The sequence below is a fragment of the Talpa europaea genome (assembly GCF_964194135.1).
Source record: "Talpa europaea genome assembly, chromosome: 1".
NCBI classification, from domain to species: Eukaryota; Metazoa; Chordata; class Mammalia; order Eulipotyphla; family Talpidae; genus Talpa; species Talpa europaea.
This window is the reverse complement of record NC_140073.1, coordinates 98307815-98334292: the sequence shown is the minus strand read 5'-3', so window position 1 is coordinate 98334292 and position 26478 is coordinate 98307815. Positions and strand designations below refer to the sequence as shown.

General features: G+C 35.3%; 1 protein-coding gene across 3 annotated transcripts in view; it reads left to right on the top strand.

Annotated features, from left to right (window-relative positions):
- The window catches only part of ACVR1C (activin A receptor type 1C), a gene marked incomplete at its 3' end in the record, with an annotated part of 66433 nt that extends 60431 nt beyond the window's left edge, over nt 1–6002 (top strand). For all 3 annotated transcript variants that reach the window (XM_084242028.1, XM_084242027.1, XM_084242026.1), the window contains 4 exons: nt 222–378; nt 2231–2355; nt 4424–4554; nt 5877–6002. In XM_084242028.1, the coding sequence (XP_084098154.1) occupies nt 222–378; nt 2231–2355; nt 4424–4554; nt 5877–6002 (539 nt within the window). The remainder of the gene's footprint in view (nt 1–221; nt 379–2230; nt 2356–4423; nt 4555–5876) is intronic.
- Between the last annotated feature and the right edge of the window lie 20476 nt (nt 6003–26478).

Sequence of the window (26478 nt, the reverse complement as noted above, 5' to 3'; positions counted from 1 at the left end):
ATGAAATAGACATATGAATAAACAGGGTAATTTGTATAGTGATAAGAGCTAGGAAAAAGGCAAAATTGGATATTCAGGTGGAGAATGACCCGGGATACAGAAAGAGCGGTCTGGAAGAGCTCTGCAGGGAGGTGACATTTGAACCAAGTGTTCTAAAAAATTCATTTTGGAGGTTCAAGCTTTAATAACAAAATATGAATATGCTTTTTTGTCATTCATAGGTAAACCTGCTATTGCTCATCGAGATATAAAATCAAAGAATATCTTAGTAAAAAAATGTGAAACTTGTGCCATAGCCGACTTAGGATTGGCTGTGAAGCATGATTCAATATTGAACACTATTGATATACCTCAGAATCCTAAAGTAGGAACCAAAAGGTAACTTATTTTGGAGCATACTAAGACTTATGACTGTCCCATAAGCATGATTTCTTGGTGTGTGTGTGTATGTGTGTTTAGTTATGTGTGTATGTGGTGGGGAGCACATCCAAGTAGGAAATCTTTAGGCCTAAGGAAGCAAGGAGTCTTTTTCTAGGTCAGTAAGAAGTCAGTAGCACAAAGATTATAAAACGAGGGCAGTGGCATTTGGTACCAGAGACAGTGGCCATTTGGGTGAGCAGTCCAGTAGAAAGGAATGGTGGAGAAAAGAGCTATATTTAATTTTTAGTGTGTCACATTCTGAGAATATATTTTCCTCCAGATAGGAGTGGAAAAATGTCAGCTGTGTATAGCTGATTCAAAGTTTTTATACCTCATAAATGCACTGAAACTCATGCTAGTTCTGTATGTTCAAGTTTTTAAACAACAAATACAGATGAATCTATTGGTGTAGATAGGTGAGGGACTCTTAAACAAGAAATACATATATTGGTCATTGTATTCCCTTAATATTGAAAAATATTATGTAGCAATTCATGTATTTAAGTAGAGCTGTGTTTATCCTGAAGTCTTAATACACAAATTGATGTGTATTAGATACTGTGAGTTTGGAGACAATTCCCATTTTCAAGGAAGAGAATTTCTGAAAGTAAGAACAAGCATGATATATACAGAGCATGTTACATGTGTATCAGGACAAGCCCATTAGCAATGGGATTCCTGGTGTTTTTCTTGTTATGGCCATATGGTCAGTACACTTTCATTTCCTTTTATTTGAGTTTCAGGCTCTGTGCTACATTGGCATAGTTCCAGGGTTCTTGACCTTGAAATCAGAAACAACCAAAACATTTTTTCTGGGGTTGTTAAAGGCCCTTGAGAGTAGAGAATTTCTAAGCTGGCATAGTTGGCCTCTGAACCATATTTAAGATTCCAGGTTAGTTCCTCTGAGTCCTTCACTTACTTCCCTGGGAGACTTTAATGAGACCCCATGAACACTTCAGGGTGGTTTATTCACACTGAACATTCCAAAGGGACCGCTCCTCTTTTTCCAATAAAAAGCAAGTTAATGTACTCATTGGACTTTATCCCTATTAGGGACCCTTAGGAAAGGCTTGGATGCTGGATTCCTTCAGAATATCTAAAACTTTTAAGAGTTTGGAAGGGTGCTGAATCCTCCCCTCAATATTCTGGATAGCCTCAAAATCTCCCTGAACAGCTAGGTTCAATCAGGACAATGGAGTGTATATTCTTCAATTTAGTCCTTTTTAAACAATGCTATACTTTTCTTGGGGTCAACATATAATATGTATAAATAGTTTTAGCGCCTATATAGATTTATAAATAGATATCTATATAGATATACATGTAGAAATACATATACAGATGTCTATCTGTATATATCAGTAGAGCTATATGTATCTATAGAGATATCTAGATAAAACTGTTCACAGAATATATGTGGGATTCTGCAGATCACAGTGTTGGAGTACTGGACTCACCATGATAAACAAAACATAATTTTTGCCTTCAAGAAGCTTTCCATGTGGTTTCCAACAAACCACATTAACAACAAACCACAGATGGAAATTGTGGTCTATCTCTCCTATTGAATGCTTTGCTTACTCAATTTCCCCTGGCTTGTACTTTCCAAGTATTTGACTCCTGGCATAGATGTTTTAACACTGTGTAGAGTCTACAGCTATAATAATTAATTTTATTCCATTGTAGTGGCTCAGATCTACCTGCAGAATTGATGTAAGCTATCTTATATTTTGTATCAGGATTTAAGATTTTGTTTTACTGGACTGCTATGAAAGTCATACACAGATCTGAAATGTGCATGTTTTTGAAGGTATATGGCTCCTGAAATGCTTGATGATACAATGAATGTGAATATCTTTGAGTCTTTCAAACGTGCTGACATCTATTCTGTTGGTCTTGTTTACTGGGAAATAGCCAGAAGGTGTTCAGTTGGAGGTAAGATTTTGGAAGTAATGCCTTTCCTTAATATTCTGAATATAAAATATGATTTTCTCTTTTTTTAAGCACTATATCAAATCATTTCAAAATACTGTGAGAATACTTCCTAATATTTAAGAGAATACATTTAGGGGATATATTCCAGGGGTAAAATTTCCAGGTCCTGCATATAATTACATTGAGATTACTGCTATTACATTGAGCTATTACATTGAGATTACTGCTCAGGTGGTGGTGACAGTTCTGATAATTCTGATTTCCATATTGATTCTTTGTACAGCACTTGAAATATTTCTTATTAAATTTGAGTTTGTATGAGGATTGTTATATCTTGAGCAAATTCATGGCATTCTTTGCCTTAGTTTCCTTGTTCTGTAAAATAGGGATAATATGGTAAATTCTTCACTCAGTGGTTTTGAGGAATAATTAGCTAAACAATGTCAAGGGCTTAGGATTGTGCTTACAAAATAGAACGATTCAAACACGTTTTTGCTATTTTTTAAACTTCATTTATTTTAAAATTATCTTACTTAATTTTTTAAATTTCATACTGAATTTGGGCCTCCCCGGTGGTGCAGCGGTTGAGCGCTGGGTTGCAAAGCTACCTGCAGCCTCTGCAGCGCCAGTTCAATCCCCGGCTGCTCCCCGGCCACCGGAGGAGGGTCCCGCATGGCACGCAGACCTCTCCTGCCGCCCGCTGCTCCCCTCAGCAGTGTACTTCGGTCCTTCTGCCTGCTCTGCTCCCCGCTCTGGCTATGGTGAATTCTCTCACCCTCCCGCGCTTCTGACTGTACCCAGTGCTTGTATAAATAAATAAAAATAAATCTTAAAAAAAAAAATTCATACTAATTTGCTTATAGGTTTTTGCCCTTAAATTTCCTTTAACTCTCAAAAGAGTAATTTAATTAACATGATGTGCAGCTTGCTTTCCAATAATATGATACATCTTAAATATTTTCAGTTAAAAGGACTGTCGTTAATTCAGATGACTTTCATAAGGAAATTTTTAATTTAAGTAATAATCTGATAATTAAGAATTTTATTTGAACTTTTGTCCTTTATTTGTATTTGACATTTTAAATATTAACTTTCATATTGAACTGTACATCTTTACCTTTGACTGCTTTTCTGGAACAGTCTCAGGTATAGTATTCCTCAGATCCAAATGTATGATTGGCTTTTTTTTTTTTTAAAGATTTATTTTATTTATTTATTCAAGCACTGGGTACAGTCAGAAGCGCAGGAGGGTGAGAGAATTCACCAGAGCCAGAGCGGGGAGCAGAGCAGGCAGAAGGACCGAGGTACACTGCTGAGGGGAGCAGCGGGCGGCAGGAGAGGTCTGCGCGCCATGTGGGACCCTCCTCTGGTGGCCGGGGAGCAGCCGGGGATCGAACCAGTGCCGCAACGGCAGCGGGCAGCTTCACAACCCAGCGCTCAACTGCTGCGCCACCGGGGAGACCCTATGATTGGCTTTTAAAGACTGTCTAATAATTTTTTAAAAAGAGAAAGTCGGTTTGTTTTGAAAAAATTATTTGATGGAGATATATATATATTTCATTCACAGAGCAATGGGACAGTGCTATACATTTCACAATTAAGCAAATTAGGCATTACTCTTGAATTTATAATAGCATTTAAGTAAAAATTTAAATAATTTTTAATATAAAGTTTTGTTTATATAATGATTAAAACTGAAAATGCAATGCATGTATATGTAATTGTTATATATGATTATATAAAAGCATGTATTATATAAATAATTATGTAATTATGTCTTAGTATTTCTCTATTTTGTAGGTAGGTAGGTAGACCTTACCTACATAAAAATTACCAAAATTATATAGAATTTTTATAATACATAAATTTACAAACTTATGTAATAACTATTCAAATGAGTGTTTTAAACTTATATCCTGGGTTTTACAGTCAAACATTTTTTTAAAACTTGACTTTCCAGTTTCCCAGGGTGGCACTTGTGCCTAGAGGACTTAATTGGTATTATTTTAAAATAAGCATCTTTGTTTATTATTCACACAGGGAAATTTATTATGCAAATTTCTTATAGGAATTGTTGAGGAGTACCAGTTGCCTTATTATGACATGGTGCCTTCAGATCCCTCAATAGAGGAAATGAAGAAGGTTGTGTGTGACCAGAAATTTCGACCAAGCATCCCAAACCAGTGGCAAAGTTGTGAAGTAAGACTATATTCTTATGTATATTTTTCCCATTTTAATTTTGAGGTAGGTATCAGGGAAAATTTTCAGAGACCACTAAATTCTTCTGTCTTAACCTAGGCGTCCAGTTCTGTCTGTTGTTATATGTCTTTGTTTCAATCTTCAGAAGGATTTTACTTCCTTTAGTTGTATGAAAACATAATGCTAGTTTATGTGACAGTGTCAAATCCTGAAATCCCAGTGACTTTACACAACAAGACTTTATTTCTTGTTATGCAAAATCCCCTGCAGGTCACAGAACTTCTATGACATCTGGGTTCCCTGTAGTGACTTAGTAATCCTGGTGACCTTGATCTTGGGATACTGCTATCTCAACACACAGTTTCCAGGTATCCAGGTTAGAAGAATAAAGGAGATGGATGGTTACACACTGACTCTTTACTGCTTTGGCTCCAAGTGACACAAATCACTCCACTCATGGTTCATAGACCAGAACCAGTCACAAAATTATTTTGTGTCTGGTATTTCTATATTGTGTAGATATCTTACCTAGATATTTATTTTAGAAACAGAATTTGAGACATTTATAACCAAATTGAAATTAAATTAAGCTTTGATATTAATTTCATGCATATAAATGAATATGTATGTAAAGTTTAAAGTATGAAAGGAAAGCCAGTAGATTCATTACAAAATTTAAAAACTAGAACATTTCTAGAAACTTCTAAGATTCCTTATCTCTTTGAGATGATATTACTATAATTATTGTCTTGCTTTTCTTTAACATTTGGATGTATTTAGTATATACCTATATATACTATATATGTGTGTATACACACACACACACACACCCCTATACCCTGAAAAATATGTTGCTTACTTTTGTGTATTTGTGAAACTTGGATTATTGAAACAAACTGTAGATATTCTTAATTTTTTTCATTTTTCTTTTTCTCTTTTCCCCCCTTTCTACCAGCCTACTTGTCTCTTTTCCATCCATCTACCCATCCATCAGGAATGGATACACAAACTGGATTTAGTCATGGCTTTTGCCCATTAGGGAATTCATAAATTTTGTACTGCATATAATGCAATGATATTAAGCAAATGAAATTAAATGAGATACCATATTCAAAGTATTCTTCATTTTTTTCACTTTCATATTTCTATTTAGCTATAATCTGTTCATTTTCATATCTGTGTACTATTCCATTATATGGATACAACAATTAATATTTCCTCTTCACCAGAGCTTAGCATCAGTTACTAGGTTTGTGGTTATTTTGCCTCTTCTGTTCTAGTTTGTGTAAGTAGCTAAGTCTTGTATATCTTTCTCTCTTAAGGCACTCCGAATTATGGGGAGAATAATGCGTGAGTGTTGGTATGCCAATGGGGCAGCCCGCCTAACTGCCCTTCGCATTAAGAAGACTATTTCTCAACTTTGTGTCAAAGAAGACTGCAAAGCCTAATGATGACAACTGTGTTAAAAAGCAACCTCTCACAGTTTTCTTTCCCATTTTCCCTCTTTATGTGAATGTTTTTGCTTTTTTGTTTTTTTCCTACCTCAAAGATATTATAGTACAGTATTTAAGTGTCCAAAGGCAGCATGAAAAAAATCTTTCAAGTCAAGCATGGGCGGAAGTTGATTTCATCCAATTTCCATGTTGTCTTTATTTTGAAAAGCAAAATATCAACCCACCTTTTTATTTAATAAGATATTACAAAAGTGTAAAATAAGCTATGTAAAAATAAAAGTCATTAAGGTTTTATTTTACTTGAATCAAGAGCACATGAATGAAGGGGAAGAAAATGTAAAAGCATTTTTTTCTGAGATGAAGACATTCATTAAAAATATGAGAGTATGTTATCTAACCAAAACTTTATATGATCTATCATTTTCTCTATTTTTTTAACTAAGCAGGATATTTAAAAATTAAATATTGCTCTGAAATTTAATATATAAAATGTGTTAAAGTGGAGCTGCTTGACTGGAAGATAGAAGCCAGAGTCCAATTACTTGGTCTCCCTCTCTTCATAATCCAACACCATAACAGCCCCTGCGGCAAATAGTTGGATATCCAGTTGAAAATGTTATTTCCTCTCATTTATAAATGAGACACCTGACATCTTAAAACACTGAGGAATGTTCCAAAGTCACACAACTAGTGATCAAACTGGCACAAAGTCCAAATCTAGTGATGATCCACACTGTAGAGTTAACTAGCTTTCTGCTGTCTCTTTAATTTCGATAGTAGCTTTCTACCTATACAGAACTGTGTTGTTTTTCTTTTTTTTTTTTTTATGATGGTATTTGTGGTTTAGTCAAGCAAAAGACAAGTTCAGTTATTTTTGAGAATCATAATGCACCTGCATGAGCTCTCAGGGCAGTAACTGTTGGCATTTTCCTCATAGAAATTTGATAATCATCCTGTTTGTCAGATGAGTATCAATATTTTCTGAAGAGTTCCAGAGATTAACCAGATATAAAGGTCCATTCTCAGATAATCCTTTCAGATGCATTTCAGAGACTCCTATCACTGTTGTACATGTGCATTTAGAAGCAGAAAAGGAAAAGGAAACCAGGAGATATTTTGAAAAAAATTAAGAAATTTGAAAAGTACAATAACCAAGTCCTTCGAGGGTATTAGTAACTAAACAGATATTCCCTACCCTTTCAAAATGAGCAAGTGGATAGAGAAGGCTCATGATAATTTTGCCTTTATTCTACTTCCTATAAAGACAAGCGGTAAGTTCTGAATACATGGAACATTAAATATTTCCTTCAAATCAATAATTCCTTTTGGTTAAGATTTAACTTGGTATTGTTCTAAAGCAGTGTTGCCTAAATCTGCTCCTTAGCACACGCTTCTGCTGAGATGATCCAAGATAAAAAGTTTTCTTCAATATTCTTAGAAAACGATACTGCACTTTAGTGTATCATGTGCTCTGAAGAGTCTTATTAGTTAAAAATGTTACTTGAACTTCATTAAAATGGTTTCCTCAATTACTGCATCATGGAACCCTTTTATTAAGAGTAAGGGGTAACCTTTTACTATCCCCACATTTACTGTTTGACAAAGCACAACTTAGGAAATAGAACTGTGAAGGATAGGCCTATGCATGTTCCTGTAGAACACAATCTAGTGATTGTTCTTTATTTTGTTGTATAAGTATGTTACTGAACCACTCTTCATTTAACTGGGTTAAAACATTAGAGGCAAAAAAATCTGCCATCTATGGTTTTCATATGCTTTCTCATCTATGTTGTTATCCATTCACTAAATAATCATGGAGCACCCCATATCTTCCTTTCATGGGTACAATAGGGAAATTTAAAAAATGGATAGGTTCTGTACTCAGGGAGTTTTAAGTCTAATTTGGGAATGGAAACAAGGACGTAGGTGTAAGGGGAAGAAAGTAAATTGACAAATGGATATAATACAAAGTAGGATGTCTTGAATTCTATATGACAGTGGGTTTTGAAAATTGCTTTCAATTTGCAACACATTTAGAAGTATCTTTATTTGACTTTTCCAAACTAAATTATATAATCAGTTTTTAAAAGTGCATATGTGAAACAATTTTAAAGAGCTTAAGAGAATGGAGTAACCTTGCTTGTGTTTGTAACTGTGATATCTCACAGATAATTTTTGCATATTTGAGAATGAAATTATTTATTTATTATGGTTGTACTATACTTTCAAATAGTTAGAAATAACATTTCCTGTTTTTTTCACTTAATGTGGGGTAAATATACTTATTTAATTGTTAAGAGAGCATATTTTCACATCTCAATTTTCCTTGTCATTATGTTTTATAGTTTGTTTGAGGGTGTCCAAGTATAATTCCATATTTTTATTGATTCAACTTCCATTCCAGAAAATTCCATACAGTTGTCATTTTGAGGTCTTGTTCTTATTTTGTATCAGTTAACTTTAATTACTAATTGAAGTGTTATATTTCAATTACCACAAATATTTTTTAAGAAAGAAGGTAGATTGACAAAAATAACTAGGAAAAGATTTTTTTAAGTTCTAATTCTTTCTTAAATCTTAACTTGATTATAAATAGAAAATACTGACAAAAATAGGATAAAGCTTAGAGCATTAGGCAAATTTACTGTATATACCTAAGCTGTTAAACTTTGTTACTTGTTTTTGATGGAGATCATGTGTAATATTTATTTTTTCTGAATTGTGTTATAAGCAAAAAAGTCATATCCTTCTTAGGTTCAAAAAGTATCAGTGTTCTTTACTACTTTCAAATATTTCAGCTTTGAGTATGATACAAAGCTTGGTAAAAACGACATTTGTTGTCAATATTTCAGCATGAACTTGTTGCCTTTAAGTGTGTAGATCCTTTTGTGTGCTTTCTTCTATGTCTAAAATATTTGGCATGTCACATCTAGAATTCTTAATTTATGTTCTGACTTGAAAGTTAAGTGAAACATGACTGTGTCGTGCACTATTTTAGGCGTAGCACTTGCTTTTCATCTTTATACTTTCAATTAACTTTTGAATTTTAAATTTCCATGATTGTATGAAAATAGTAACTTGATTGCAATGTCTGAAAAATTCAAAATCAGTTTTTATTTTAAAGTGAAAATCTACAATAGATTCATTAGGTTAGAGGTTCTATAATAATATATTATTTTTAATATTTATATTATAGTAAAATTATTAAGCAAAAGATACAAGACTACTTCTACTGTGCTGGATTTGCCACCATGTGACTTACTGGGGCAACGAAATCTCAGGGCTATTTTAAGATTTTAAGTAAGTAAAAGTACCAGGAACCTACTTAGCAAATCATCTGAAAGCAGGGAGTCCAAGTTTGCTATTATACAAAGTTCAATTTAAAACTGGCAAGTGACAGTTTTTGATTATTTAAAATAAAGATAGAAATCTGGTTTTTTAAAATAAATTTAAAGTATGGATATTTTATTTCCCATCAGGTAACTGACAAGGTAAAGGCAGCAAATGAGTAAAGGTGACATCTTTAATGATCATTTCTTTAAATAAATTTACAAATCCAACATTTTAAGTTACTTAGAAATGTTTAAGAATTAGTATTTTTAAATGGTGTTATTGTGGTTTTTGAATGTGTTCTAAATATTTTTTCTGTTGTGAAACATACTATTTCTGTGTTTGACAATGACTTCTTCTACTTCTCTCCATAGTTAATACCTAGATGGACTCTATGCACTATTTAGTGAAGACTGATCCCTCTAGTCCTAAGGGCTTTATCTAAATAGAAAAAGTCCACTGGAATTTTAAAATTTCACTAAAATGTTAATATAAATAGTATTTCTATAACTTTTCACTGTTTTAATTCAAATTTTCAGATATTTGATTTTTTTCCCACTAATTTTTATGTTTTACTATTTTCCCACCATCTTTAAAAACACTCACTGTTTTCCAAAAATACCTTCAGTCCCTAATTTAAATAATAACTATCATTTAAACTTTGGCATTCATTTTCCTATAGTACATCTTATAGTACATTGCCAGATTTCATCAACTCCAAATTACTCCATGATTCCTATTTTTCCATCACTAGAGTTCTAGCCCCTGTACAGATTGCTATGCAATGAACTTCATGACAAGATTTTCCCATATTATCATGTGAAAGATTTCACTTCATGCCTTCTCCAGTATTTCTTTTATTTGGCACTATAAAGAAGATATTTGTATGACAGAGATAACTTTCTTTTAATTTTGGATATCAGTCTAATTATACCTTTTTAAAAAAATTGGGGGGAGCACATGATACTTTATATTCTTTTCTTACATCTTTTTAATTGAGTTATTTTTACTGAGGCAACATTGGTTTACAACACCGAGTATGTTTTAGGGATCTAGGTTTACACCTTTTCAGATATATGTTACCACAACACAAACACTCATCACAAAGCACCTATAATACTCCTCCACAATCCATTAAGTCCCCTCACCCTCTGCTCCCACATTTTAACATATAAGGAAAATTTACTTTTACCTTAATGCTTAATTCCATGCAAAAAATGGTAACGGACAGAGAGTGTGAGAGAAATGTCCCATAATGTGCTTGCTAAATTTTTATCCACAATCACTATGCAGAATCATGTTTCATTAATTGCTCTGTTATTTTGGCCATCTTTTAAAATTAAGCCATTAGGGCATTATTATTAAGACAATAGTATTATATTGAACCTGGATAATAATTCCGATTTTAAAATCCCTCAGTTTAAAACTGTCAGGATACTTCTTAATTCAGTGGTAATTAATATAACATTTACGAAAATATAAACTCTATCTCATCCTAGAATTTAATATTTTCAGATGGGACTATATTTTATGATCACTGTTTCATGTTACCCTACAAGGTTTTCTCTCCAAATCTAGGAGTTTTAACTGCAAGATTTTTACCTTGCATTGTAGCATTAAATGCGATCATATTATCCTATTGATCAGATTTTTTAAACCTGATAATCTGCAGCAAGGCACAAGGACTCTATTTTTGTTATCTACAGAGTTTTAATTCCAAGTACACCTATTTATTGACTTGGCCTGTAAAGAACCAATCATATGTCTAAGTTCTAACTAATGCAAGCCTACAATGAGATTTACCAATATTTCTACTCCTCCAATAGACTAAATACTAGTAATTAAATATTTTTCAAAAATACTTTTTTCCTTTTTTATATAAAATGAGGGTTTTTGAGCCAAAATGTTAAATTCTAGTTCATTTCCACAATGACTAGTGGCAAATCCTTATACCTTTCTGATCCTAGACTAGAGAAAATTATTCAAACTTAATCTGTTTCAGGTTTTAAAATGTCCTAAAAACAGAAAATTAGATTCAAATCTCAAAAAAGGAATTTGGATTGACTTTCAAAGTATTAATATTAATTATACTTTTCTTTCAGTAGTGTGACTTTTCTTATACCTAAGAACATATTACAAATGTCAAAACCACTGGAATTTGACATTGCAAAATATGCCTTGAACTCTTGAACTACTGTGAAAAGAATCACCGTTGTAAAGACTAATTGTAAGCTAGCTGATATTGCTAATATTCTAAGTATGTAAAAAGGTATTACCTTGCAATAGACAGGCTCAAATGAACACAAACATACATATATATGTTATATGAAAAATAAATTAAGTTTTAAAATGAGAATCGAGAAATAATAAAAATAATGTGAGATGGTCATTTTAGTAGTAGCAATTTGATTGTTGAAGTTGAAGAGGATTCCAAATTCCAAAGAGAAATGAATGATATTTAGACATTTCATTAATTTCTAGTCTGAGGCAATGTGCATTTTATAGTAAAGTAAATATATATATTTATTTAGAAATAATAGTATTTTAGAATTTATTAAGAACTCAGTGATAGCCTTCATACCAAATGTTTAACTATACCAACAGCAAGTCATAAAAATATTTATTTCAAAGCTTTTTAAATATTATTGCATAACTTGCAACTGCCTCCAGATGTGTACTTATCAGCCTAAATGTTATATTTTTTATGTATGCATTTTCAGAAAATGTGTTGTTTTGTAAATTGGCAAAGATATTAAGCACTCCTTGCACTTGTTTCTGTGAAGCATATAAAACTCTATTTTAAATAAAAACAAAATGTGCCATATTTTGGTTTCTGTACAATAATGTTCCATTGTTTTTAAATTGTGTTTATATTTGCATGTAATATGTGGTGAAGGTTGGGAAATGTAAAGGTTAACTGCAGTGGACACTGGAATTTGCTTCCTTTCTACCTGAAAAGAGACACTTTAGTATGGTTGAGACAGCAAACATGCCTTACCTGCCATCCTTTCTAAAGTAACAACCTATGTCATTCACTACCCACTTAGGTTGTTTTATTTTTCTTTTACAGCACTTCCCATTAACTGACTTTATATTGTGTCACATCTTTCATAGTATATAATATCACGGTGACTAAATGTTTGAGTACTAGCATTATGGATCATTTTACTTAAGTTTGAATACGTAGTTTTAAAACATTAAGAGTAATATCTTGCTTTACACAATGAGGAATAATCTTTGGAACTCATTATCCCCTCCAATAAATATCTGTGATTAACCTTAAGTAATAGTTGTAAAACCGATCAAGAATAGTTTAGCCAAATTCATAGTAGCTGTTCCACAATGAAATGAGAAATTGAGGTTGTTTGGTTTATATTTCCAACTCTACAAAATTGATGTTTTCTAGGACTTGCCATAAGAGACAAAAAAAACCTGCATAGTTTTACTAATGGGTTCACAGGTTTTTTGTTTCTTCATCCCTCCTCCCTGCCCCATTTTGGGGCAATTTTGTTAAGAGTCCTGATTATCTTGCATTAAGTGGGCAACAATCAGATTCACAAGTCAAAAATTCCTGATTAAGGGCCTCCCCGGTGGTGCAGCGGTTGAGCACTGGGTTGCGAAGCTGCCCGCGGCCTCTGCGGCGCCGGTTCGATCCCCAGCTGCTCCCCGGCCACCGGAGGAGGGTCCCACATGGCGCGCAGACCTCTCCTGCCGCCCGCTGCTCCCCTCAGCAGTGTGCTTCGGTCCTTCTGCCTGCTCTGCTCCCCGCTCTGGCTCTGGTGAATTCTCTCACCCTCCTGCACTTCTGACTGTACCCAGTGCATGTATAAACAAAAACAAACAAACAAACAAATAAATAAATAAAACATGCCTCTATTAAAAAAAAAAATTCCTGATTAATAATTATTAACTCAGGTTCACATATGACTTTATCATTAGATTATTTTGGAGTTAGAAAGGCAACATGTTTATTACATAGCCCTGTAGGTTGTGAAGCCTATGCACAAAAACAAATGATTTAGTTTCAGCAGCATCAGCAGAATTTTTCTCCAGTTGTAATTTTGTAATAACTTTTCAACATTTGATTTTTTAAAGCCAGTGTGTGCAAAAGTTGGTGAACAGTCTCACTGATAAGTTTACCTAATGAATGAGCTTAAAAATTACATAGCTACTTTTTTTTTCCCTTAGGATAAATTTCTTGTGGTCAGGGTATCACTAAATCCAGCTTATGTTATGAGGTATTCTAGAAATGAAATTTTAAAAGATATGCTCCGTGACTTTTAGAAGAAATATATACATTGTGGTTAAGGAGAGTTATTAAATGTTTGTCTCAATTCATTTTTTAAGCTATTTAATAAAACATTCTCCTACAGAATATTTTTTTTTGTTAATACAACATCTACAAAACTGTAATTACTAGCACTTCTATAATTAAAATGGGTTAAAATTCTTCCCCCCATCCAATATTAGTCAACAAATATTTAAGAAACATTGTAGCTAAATGTATAGTATCCTAACAGTTATTGTAAGTGTGCTTAAAAGAAAAAACAAACAGTAATTCCTGCATTTAAGAAGATAATCTGGGCCTCCCCGGTGGCGCAGCGGTTGAGCGCTGGGTTGCGAAGCTGCCTGCGGCCTCTGCGGCGCCGGTTCGATCCCCGGCTGCTCCCCGGCCACCGGAGGAGGATCCCACATGGTGCGCAGACCTCTCCTGCCACCCGCTGCTCCCCTCAGCAGTGTACTTCAGTCCCTCTGCCTGCTCTGCTCCCCACTCTGGCTCTGGTGAATTCTCTCACCCTCCCGCGCTTCTGACTGTACCCAGCGCATGTATAAACAAAACAAACAAACAAATATAATAAATAAATAAAAACATGCCTCTATAAAAAAAAAAAAAGTTTAAAAAAAAAAAAAAAAAAGAAGATAATCTATTTAGGAAGATAAGGCATGTACATGAACAGCTATCTAACCAGAGAAGCCAGTAATACAAGTGATGTCGTAAAGAGGGAAATTATTAAGGCTGAGTGTGGGTACAGTTATTAAATGATAACAAAGACACAGAAATAAGGTATGAGTAAAGCTGGAAGACTCAGGAAAAGGAATGAGTTGATGCTGTAGGATGGGAAAGATTTGTATAAGTTGAATAGACAGTGAAGTAGTCCTTAGCAGGAAGATGTTCAAGACAAGGCTGGATTGCTCAATGCAGAGGGTAACCTAAGAGCTAGAATGGAGAGTTTGTGTAAAGTTCAAATTATAGCCTTTAAACTTGATCCTGCCTTTGAGGGAGGCAGGTTTTTAAGCAATAATAATGCGAACTTGGTATTTAATAAAAAAAAGTAAAAAAGTTACCTTCTTAGGAGATTTAATCAAAGAAACCTGAATATTCCACCATAACCTTTCGACCCTACTTGGTGAGTATTTAAAGATACCAGACTGGTGAAGAATTTTAAAATGAGCTGTACAGGGCCTCCCTGGTGGCGCAGCAGGTTGAGCACTGCGCTGTGAAGCTGCCCGCAGCCTCTGCAGTGCGGGTTCGATTCCCAGCCAGTCAGGGAGCTACCCATATGGTGCAGCAGACCTCTCCTGCCTTGCCCACTGCTCCCCTCAGCAGTGCCTTCAGTCCATCTGCCTATTTTGCTCCCTGCTCTCTCTGGTGAATCCTCTCTCCCTCCCGCACCTCTGACCTGTACCCCAGTTCTTGTATAAAAAAAAAAAAACCTTAAAAAAAGAATGAGCTGTATAGTTGGTGTGTTTTTATATGGTGCTTCTTGTTTAGAAGAGTGTTTCTGTATAAGTGTTTTTATATGGTGCTTTCCTCCCTACTTTTTAATGTGTCTCAAAAGCAAAGCAAAAGAGAAAAAAATATTATTAAGGATTTCATCTTTCACTAATTTAGTTTTATTGCAAACATGACCCAGGGAATTAAAACACATGGGGAAGTGGGATGGGAAAGAGAGTGAATCATTTAAAAAGGTCTATCTCATAATTCTATCTCCACATGAACAAATTTCCAGGTGCCACTGAACTATGTGCAATAAATTTCAAATGTAATCAAATTGGGTTTAGAAAAACTAATGGTCATTTCATAGAAACCCTTCATAGAATCCTTGCTTCAGCAACTTAGGAAATTACACTTGATTTTCTTTTGAGTGTTACTCAATTGTGCTTGAAATTGTTCTTTTGAACTCTTCTAAACAAGAAGCAGGTGGTTAAATGTGTGCACTGTTTAACATTTACACAAAACATTCCAAACACAATGCACTTTTGCCCTTTGAATGTCAACTGGCTTTCCCTTCTTTCTCATAGCCTGTCTTTCCTTAGCCATTTGGTTTGACCTTACTATAATCCTGAAAGGAGAATTAGTTCAAAAGTAGTTACCTGCTAGGGAGCATTAAACTATTTTTGTAATCTTCAAGCTAAAAGCTTTTAATGTGGCAACTGCTGGCTACAGAAGCAGTTTAAGAAAAAAAAAAACAAAACTGCTGAGTTTGCCTTTTATTTTTAAATGCAGAAACACAAGGTGACACGATCCGGATGAGATATAAGTAAACCAGAACAAGGAAATACAGCCCAGTTTTCTGCACATAGTAAAAGTAAAACTTTGAAAAAAACATATTTCAATTCTTTACCATAATCTGGATTTTTTAATATATATAATGCATAAAGAACTTCATGAATGCACTTTTCTCTAAGCCAGCTTTTCCTTTTCCAGATATACATGGGTGATATGCACCTCTTACTGAGAACAAATTTGCTGTGAAGTACTTTTATGAAATACTCCAATTTACAATCAGGTAGGCAAGTGTCATTTAGAAATACAAGATTTTGCTGTTTCTTTATATCTTTCTTTTCTGAAACAAACTTTTATAGAAGTAGGATACATTCTCTACCCCAAATTCCCTCTGCCCATTCACTCTTCCACTCACCACAATCGACCTTTTGCTGTCATTACTCCTCTAAAACCACTTTCTCTGCATTCATGAATAACCTAATATAGCCTAGTACAAAGAGCATTTTACCCTTTTTTCTTTTGTGCCTCTGAAATTATTGACATAGAATGTGTCACCATTTTCCCAGAATTATTTTTTATCTTCTGAAGTAATACTTTGTTCAGGTTCTACTACAACCTTTTTTACTCAGTGGTTTCATAATTTTCCTTTCTCTGCGTGTCCTTATATGCTAAAACTTTTGTTTTAAAATAAACATTATTGAGGTATAATTTATATACAATAAAAACACATCTATTTTAAGTGTATAATAAATTCCTTGACTTTTTTTTTTTATAGAGGTATGTTTTCTTTCTTTCTCTCTTTCTTTCTTTCTTTCTTTCTTTCTTTCTTCTTTTCTTTCTTTCTTTCTTTCTTTCTTTCTTTCCTTCTTTCTTTCTTTCTTTCTTTCTTTCTTTCTTCTTTCTTTTCTTTCTTTCTTCTTTCTTTCTTTCTTTTCTTTCTTCTTTCTTTCTTTCTTTCTTTCTTTCTTTCTTTCTTTCTTTCTTTCTTTCTTTCTTTCTTTCTTTCTTCTTCTTTCTTTCTTTCTTTCTTTCTTTCTTTCTTTCTTTCTTTCTTTCTTTCTTTCTTTCTTTCTTTCTTTCTTTCTTTCTTTCTTTCTTTCTTTCTTTCTTTCTTTCTTTCTTTCTTTCTTTCTTTCTTTCTTTTCTTTCTTTCTTTCTTTCTTTCTTTTCTTTCTTTCTTTCTTTCTTTCTTTCTTTCTTTCTTTCTTTCTTTCTTTCTTTCTTTCTTTCTTTCTTTCTTTCTTTCTTTCTTTCTTTCTTTCTTTCTTTGTTTTTTTGTTTATACAAGCACTGGGTACAGTCAGAAGCGCGGGAGGGTGAGAGAATTCACCAGAGCCAGAGTGGGGAGCAGAGCAGACAGAAGGACCGAAGTACACTGCTGAGGGGAGCAGCGGGCGGCAGGAGAGGTTTGCGCGCCATGTGGGACCCTCCTCTGGTGGCCGGGGAGCAGCCGGGGATCGAACCGGCGCCACAGAGGCCACGGGCAGCTTCGCAACCCAGCGCTCAACCGCTGCGCCACCGGGGAGGCCCTTGACTTTTCTTTTAAAGATTTATTTATGCATACAAGAACTGGGGTACCGGCCAGTGGTGCAGGGGGTGAGAGGATTCATCAAAGACAGAGTGTGGAGCAGAACAGGCAGATTGATTGAAATACACTGCTGAGGGGAGCAGCGGGAGAGACAGGAGAGGTCTGCTGAGCCATGTGGGTTGCTCCCTGGCTGGCCGGGGATCGAACTTGTGCTGAAGTGGCTAAGGATAGCTTCATAGGTTGCATCCCCTTGTGCTACCAGGGAGGCCCAATTCCTTGACTTTTGACATGCAACCACCATCCCCATCAAGATATGTAATTTTCCATCTTCCCAAAGGTGCCTCCAAACCCACTACCCCAAACCCACAACCCCAGACAACCATTAATCTGTTTTCTGTCACTGTAGACCAGATTTGCCTATTCTAGAATTTATTTAAATGGAATCATATAGCATGTACATGCTTGTGTTGGGTTTAGACTAAGGATATCCAACTTTCTAGGCTAACAACCCCTTTAGAGACACAGTAATTTTCCATGATGCTGGAATTCAAAAGAAATATCTAATAGTTCCACTAACCCAGAGAACTCAGTAGAAGTATTATTCACAGTGTTCAGTTGTTTCTGTTTTCCTCAAAATCTTAAAATATCCTGTGGCATGCCTGATAGTTCACCATGGTCCAAGGGTTGACAGTGTAGTTTGGAAGCCAGTGATCTAGCTTTTTTGACTCAGCATAATTCTTGAGATCTATTCATGTTGGTATATATTAATACTTTGTTCTTTTTTTATTGCTGACTTCTATTCCATTTCAGGAAATAGCACAGTAAATACATTCACTTGATGTAGGATATCTGGGCTGTTTCCTTTTTGTGCTTATAATGAACAAAGCCACAATAAGCATTCTTGTAAGATCTTTATGTAGGTATCAATTGTCATTTCTCTAAGATTAGTATTGAGTCATGATAAGCTCATGTCTACCCGTATAGAAAATTGCCAAACTTTTCTAAAGTGCTCATACCATTATATTATTACCAACAATTTATGAAAATTCTAGTTGCTCCAAAATTCTAGTTGGTATTGTCATTCTACTAAACACTTGGTATTTAGCCATTCTGATGGATATGATTTATCTTTGTATAGTTCCATTTGCATTTCTCTGAGGACTAATAATCAGCATCTTTGCATGTGCTTATTTGCTCTGTTTGTGTGTGTCTGTGAAATGTCTGTTCAAATCTTTTGCCTGTAAAATGCTAATATTTTCCCAGGATTTTGGGTTTGGCTGTCTTCATCCTAAACATTCCTTCTTGGTGATTTCATTACTCTTTTGTATTTAACAAACCTACATATTTGTTCCAGACTTGTCTTCTAAGAGTCAGGCCCTGGCTATGCCATATTTACTTCAGATTTACATACAAAAATGCACATTTTTGTGTCTGACTTCTTTTGGTTAGCATTATGTTTCTGAGATCTGAGATTCAGTCATGCTGTTAGATGTTTCCATTTTTATTTATTTATTTATTTTGGATTGCTGGGCACAATTCTATTGCCTGAATATCTCACAATTTCTTTATCTATCCATGTGCTGGACACTTTGGATTTTTCACTTTGGAGCTATAATGAGTAAATCTGGTGTGAATATTCATGTGTAAGTCTTTAGCAGATATATATATTTTCATATCTCTTCAGCAAATAGCTAGGGAGTCAAATGACAAGCTAAAACTACTGTCTGAAGTATTTCCACCATTTTACATGCTCACTATCAATGTATGAGAGTAATGACTGTTTCAGTCATTTTCATTTTAGTTTACTAGTTTAAGATCATCTTCTCTGAGATATTCTCATTCATGTATTCTGAGGTAGGTACCGGTGTGTGTCTAGCTAGCCTTTCTAAAAAACAGAGCCTGAGGAAGGATTTAGGAGTTGATAGTTTTTTTTGGGGAAGTGCAAATGCTGGTACAAATGGGTAATCACATGACTAAAAAAATACCAATTTATTTCTTTCCTCTCTATTGTTTTGTTTTCATCTCATTTTATTCTTATTGATTTTTTTTCCTGGTATTACTATTTATCAACTTGCTCAAGATTTTGTGTCCCTTTTATTTTTTCAGGTTGAAGAACTCCTTTAAAAATTGATGTTTGTTTATCAGGGGGGAAAATTCTAATTCTCCATCATTTTTGAATGATATTCTTGGCTGGTGGCTTTTATATTTTAAGATGTCATTCTACTCTCAGCCTGAAGCATTTCTGCTGAGAAATATAATGATAGCTTCACTGGGGAACCTTTGTATGTTATTTAGTTCTCCCTCAGCAGCTCTTAGTATTTGTTTTTATCATTGATTTTTGGTAACTTAGTAATGAAATGTCTTGGTGTATGTCTTTTTGCATTTGTAAATGTGGATTTTCTATCACTTTTCCTGGGTTTCTGTGGCTACTTGTTTCCTTAGATGTGGGAAGCTCTCAGCTGTTATTTCGTTGAATAGATTTTAGTTCCTTTTTCTCTATCTTAACCTTCTGGTATAACCAGTATCCTTGTTTTCCTCTTCTAATGGAGTCTGATAATTCTTGTGGGAATTCTTTATTTTCCTAATTCTTTTTCTCTTTCCTATTATAATTGAGTCCTTACTGGAGTTTATCTTCAACTTCACTGACTTTTCTCTTTGCAAAATTGAGCCTGCCTGTTACGCTTTCTATGGAAGCTTTAAATCCACTCACTGAGGTTTAATTCATTTCAACATTTTGTTTTGGAATTTTTTTTATAGCTTCATTCAATTTTATTGGTGAAGAACTGTTCTGCTCCTGTATGTCCTTTTTATTTTATCAAAGGTTTGTTCTACAGTAGAGTGCATTTGATGTTCTCATTTATTTTATTCATAATGGTTATTTTAAATTCACTGTCCACTAGTCTTCCCATATCTTCATCATTAAGTATGCATTTTGAAGATTTATCTTTCTCATTTAATCTTCCACAGGATTTTATAATACCTTTTTTGGGCATTTTCTGGTTTTTTCCCTCCAGTAGGTGGTGCTGTAATTCTAATTTTGGTGTTTTCAGGACCTCAGGTGTGTATGAACAGTTGTTACCTCCATGTGGGTTTTCTTTAGTGACTATTTTGGTAAGAGGAAGGGTCGGCCTCTGTCTAAAATCCCACACTGTATCCTCTCGCTTTGTGACTGGACCTGTTTTCAATCTGAACACAAAATATGTGGGGCCAGATCCCTCTTCTACACCAAGTTGCAGGTGTCTGTAGCTAGTGGCAACTTGATCAGAATAGACTTTCCTGGATATCCCATGAGTAAGAGTAATGTAGTCTGCTTGCTATCCTTGATCCTGTTTAAATCATTGAATTTGAGTGTCACCCAGCCTTGACAAAAGTGTGCTTGCTATCCCCTGAGAAGGAGTTTGCAGTAGTACGAACAATTTCATCAAGAATCTGGTCATTCCCCTGCTTATCTACGGTGGGCACTGCTTTAAGTAAGCACTCTGCTGGGAAGAGGGGCAGGGTGGTTTTGTAACTGGTAGCAGCAGAGACTGGGAGCTAAAAATAAACACACCTGCTTTTCCTAGGTGTGAGGAGGGAGTATCAGATTCCCACAATGGGCTGCAAGAATTCAAATGGATTAATGTCCCATCACAATTTCCATCTGTATGAAGTGGGGGGCATGTATCCTCCCTACCTTCGTGCAGTAGTTCTCAACACCTGGGCTTCTATTCTGATCCCTCCCCAATTCTCCCCTCCTCCAGTGTGGCCTGCTGCAGCTATGTACTCTACCACTGCTGTGTTCCACCTCCCACTGCACTCCCTCTCCTGACTCTACCAACACCATGGTCTTTCGGCCACCCACCTTCAAAAATGCAGGTGTGTGAATAATCAGACCCCCTCTTATTAGCTAATACAAAATATATGAGATATTTAGCGACAACTAAATATGGTTAATTAAGAGATACTTATTTTCCTGATGTGGTTACTCTACCGCATCACATACTTAACCATAATATATGGTTACTCCATATTTTCTGGGCATATCTATTAAATTCTTTTTTTATATTTAAAGAACAGGTTTATTAAGGAAAGGGACAGACGAGTAAAAGACACTTGCATAGACAAGCGGGCAGGAAGAGCTGCCCCAAAAGGGACAGGTTTACTAAGAGAGGCCTGCATGGTTGCAGGCGGGCAGCCTTACGGAGAGCAGCCTCTGCTGAGAGAAGTCAGTGAGGAGAAGCCCCCACAGTCATAGGCAGGCAGGAAGGCTGCTGCCCCGCAGAGAGAGAATTGGTGAAAAGAAGCACCTGTATAGTCATAGGTGGGTAGAGGGAGTGTTGCTTAGATTTTTTTTTTAATGAGGACAATTTTTCCCTATACTTACAGTCACTGGTGTTCTTCATTTCTTTGCATGGATTTGAGATTTAACCTGCTATTATTTTCTTGAATAAAATTATTTCCCTGTAACATATCCTAAAAGAGCATCGAATTCTTTCAACTTTCATTATCTGAAAATACCTCTCATTTTTGAAGAATATTTTATGTGACAAAAAATTAAAAATGAACAGGTTTGGGGTTTTTTTGGCCAACACTTCAAAAGTATCATTTTATTATCTTCTAGTTTGCATTGTTTCTGTTAAAGCCAGTGGTAATTTGTATCTTTCTTGGCTTATGTTGTGCTTTTTCACTGCTCAGATTTCCTCTTTTCACAGGTTTCCATCAATGGGATTCTGATGGACTGAGGTGTGTGACTTTCTTTGTTTTTATACTGCTTTTGTTTCATCCTACTTCTTAGTTCTCTGTGTGAAGTTTTCATCAAATCTAAAAAATTTCTGTCCCCACAATTTTTTCAGATTATTTTCTACCCATATATTATATTCTCTTTAATAGGGGGCACTAAGGTTCTATTCATTTTTTTCCTGCTGTTTCATTTTCATTGCTTATGAATTCAACTTTATTATTCCTTTCACATTTCCAACATTCTAATATATCCTTCTAGTTAAATTTTTATTTCAGATATTGTAGTTTTCAGCTCTAAAAGTATCATTTGGATAGTTTTACATCACTTTTTTTCCTCATTATTTGTATGCATACTTTTAGTTTTAGAGCATATTTATTAATAGCTGATTAAAAGTATTTATCTCCCTATTCCCTAATTATAGCTTGCAAGAATTAACATTGTTAAAATGGCCATTAAACTGAAAGCAATACACAGATCCAGTAAAATCCTATCAAATGGCATTCATCAAAAAAAGAGAGGAAACACTACTGAAATTTCTATGGAACCACAAAAGACCCTGAACACCCAACGCAATCCTGACAAAAAAGAAGAAAAATGGTGGGATCACGTGCCCATATTTAAAATCAGACTACAAAACTATATTTATCAAAATCATGTGGTATTGAAACAAAAAGAAAAAAAAAAACAGAAACACAGACCAATGGAATAGAATTGTGAACCCAGAAATAAACCCACAACTACATGGACATTTAATCTATGACAAAGAAGCCAACAGAGAAAGGAAAGCCTTTTCAAACTCTCCTGCACTGCTGGCGGAAGTGCAAACTGGTCCAACCACTATGAAGAGCTGTGTGGAGATTTCTTGACCTACTAAAGATAGAGCTTCCATATGATCCAGCAATTCCACTCCTAGGTATTTACCCAAAGGACACAGAAACATTAATTCCAAAGGGCACCTGCATGCCTATGTTTATAGCAGCACTATTTACAATAGCTAAGCTTTGGAAACAACCCAAATGCCCAAAAATAGATGACTGGATCAAGAAGATGTGGTACACATAAGCCATAGAATATTACTCAGCAATCAAAAAGATAAACGCATGCAATTTGCAGCAACATGGATGGAGCTAGAAGGGATCATGCTCAGCAAAATAAGTCAGAAAGAAAAAGAAAAATACCGGATGGTCTCACTCATAGCAGGAATTTAGAAAACTTAAATAAGAGACCAGGAAAAAGACTAATCAATACAAAGTAAAAATCAAAATCAACAAGCAACTATAAACCAGAGATACACTATGGGGGTGGGGAGGAAGGAAGGGCAAGGAGAGGAAGGACTAGAGTCAAAATAAGCGGGAGGGTGCAATTGTATGGGGAATATAACCATAATGAAAATGCATACATTGTGCAAAGATGAAAAATGATGTAAGAATTATATAAAATAAAATATTTTAAAAAAAGGAAAGCCTTTTCAATAAATGGTATTGGAAAAAATGGACAGCTACATGCAGAAAAATGAAAATAGACTATTCTCCACACCATGCACAAAAATTAACTTGAATAGATAAAAGACTTGGATGGAGAACTAAAATCATAAATATACAGAAGAAAATGGCAAAACACTCTGTTGGATTCATCTCCAACAGCAAGAAAAATAAAAGAGAATATAATTGAAACTACATCAAACTAAAAAGCATCTATACAGTGAAAGAAACTGTCATGTTGAATGGGAAAAAATATTTGTACACCATTGACAAGGGGTTGATATCAAATATCTACAAAAACTTACACAACTCAACAAACAATAAGAAAATAAATTAATGGGCCTCCCTGGTGGTGCAAGGGGTTAAGCACCGCACTATGAAGTAATCCACAGCCGCTGCAGCACCAGTTTGATCCCTGGCCGGCCAGGGAGAAACCCACATGGCAAGGCAGACCTCTCCTGTCTCGCACGCTGTTCCCCTCAGCAGTGTATTTCAGTCAGTCTGCCTGTTCTGCTCCCAGCTCTGTCTCTGGTGGATCCTCTCATCCCCTGCATCTCTGGCCTGTACCCCAGCTCTTATGTGCATAAATAAATAAACCTTTAAAAAAAGAAAAAAAGAAAAAGAAAACAAATTAACCCAATCAAAAATAGGCAGATGAGCTAAGAAGACATACAGATGGCAAAGAGGAACATGAAGAAATACTCATCATCATTTATCATTAGGAAATGCAAATCAAAGCCACAGTGAGAAACCTTCTCACCTACAAAAATGGCCCATATAAAAAGATCAGAAACAAGTTGTTGGTGAGGCTGTGGTGGCAATGTACAGTGGTCTCCTCTCTATGGGAGACAGTATGGAGATTTTTCAAAATATTATTCAGAAATTCCACTCCTAGGTATCTACCCAAAGAATGCAAAAACACTAATTCAAAAGGACATATGTACTCCTATGTTCACTGTAGCAGTATTTATAATAGCCAAGATATTAAACAACCTCAGGGTCCAAATTCTAATGAGTGGATTAGGAAGATATGGTATATGTGTGTGTACGTGTGTGTGAATAATAAGAATAAATCTTATTCTTTCAAGCCTTGGTTATTAGCTTTTATTTAACCTTTGTTAGGGTAGCTAGAGAATATTCTAACTCAAGGTCTATTTTTTTTTAAAACTTTTTTTTTTATAGTTTTTTTTTATAGAGGCATGTTTTATTTATTTGTTTGTTTGTTTGTTTTATTTACAAGCACTGGGAACAGTCAGAAGCGCGGGAGGGTGAGAGAATTCACCAGAGCCAGAGCGGGGAGCAGAGCAGGCAGAAGGACTGAAGTACACTGCTGAGGGGAGCAGCGGGCGGCAGGAGAGGTCTGCGCGCCATGTGGGACCCTCCTTCGGTGGCCGGGGAGCAGCTGGGGATCGAACCGGCACCACAGAGGCTACGTACGGGCAGCTTCGCAACCCAGCGCTCAACCGCTGCGCCACCGGGGAGGCCCTCAAGGTCTATTTTAACCCTATTACAAGTGTGTGACTCTCCTAGGATTTCAGCTAAATGCTTCACTCTGTCTGGTCAGTATCCAAATATCTTCAGCTCTGTATAAATTTAGGACATTTTCCAGTTACAGCTTCTGAATAATTGTTCTTTGATTCGCTTCACAAAGATTCACCTAAATAGTACTACTTGGCATTAACAAAAGACTCAAAAGTAACACAATGAAGATTTTCAAAGTTATTTCTCTGTGAAACTCCCTTCTGCTCTGTAGATAATTTATCTTAACCTCAAATTCTCTGTGCCATCAACTCAGTAAGGCTGCTGTGTTGGGGTTGATTCCATTTTTCTCCTCACAATCCTAGGAAGCACCTCCAGGAAAAGATCCTGGGCAATGCCGGGGAAGCTTGTTTCACATGTTTCCCTTGTTCTGCGGATTATAATCCCATGCTTCCTATTGTTGGATATCTGATATGTGTGTGTATGCACATGTAATGTGTTTTTCATATAGATATTTCATATACCACACATACATTACATTCACATCATATTTTTCTGTTTCTGACAGGTCAGTTAGAGTACTTGATAATGTGTCTTGGATGGCTACACAACTCTGCCTTTATTTTAAAAAAAATTAGTGTATTATATATATATTTTCAATTGTCTATTAAAAAGTTTGTCTATATACTAGGTCTTCTGAGATTAAATCAAGTTAAGTGCAATAGAGTAAGTGCCTGAGATAAAGTTTTGGACATATTTGATTCATTAAAATGTGTTTATACTATCAAAAGTGAGGAAGGTACACAGAGAATGAAAGAGATCACAAGAGTTTCACAATCCTTTGTTCATACTGAAGAAATAGTATACACAAATGGTGGCAGAAAATGATAACAACCTTTGAAGGAAGAGCAAACATCTTCACAATTGTCCTTGCAATGTTCAATTTCATTGTAGGCATAGCTTAAACATAATATTTGGTACGGTGTCTATATTACTTGTCTCTTTAGTATTAATTCTCCATGAAATTTGTAATTTTTATAGAACTCTAGAACAAAACCATTATTATTCTAAATGAATGTAGGTAATTTTATATATATATATACTTTTGACACTTCTCTCTTATTTCTGAGGTACAGTTTTTTTTTTTTCTCCTCTGGAATGGTAGAGTTGGAGTGGCAGGTACCTGACATGTTTCCTAGGGTGAGATTTTTTTTTTTTTTTAAGATTATTTATTTATTTATGCAAGCACTGGGTACAGTCAGAAGAGCGGGAGGGTGAGAGAATTCAGCTCCCCGCTGAGCAGGCAGAAGGACCGAAGTGCACTGCTGAGGGGAGCAGCGGGCGGCAGGAGAGGTCTGCGCGCCATGTGGGGACCCTCCTCTGGTGGCCGGGGAGCAGCCGGGGATCGAACTGGTGCTGCAGAG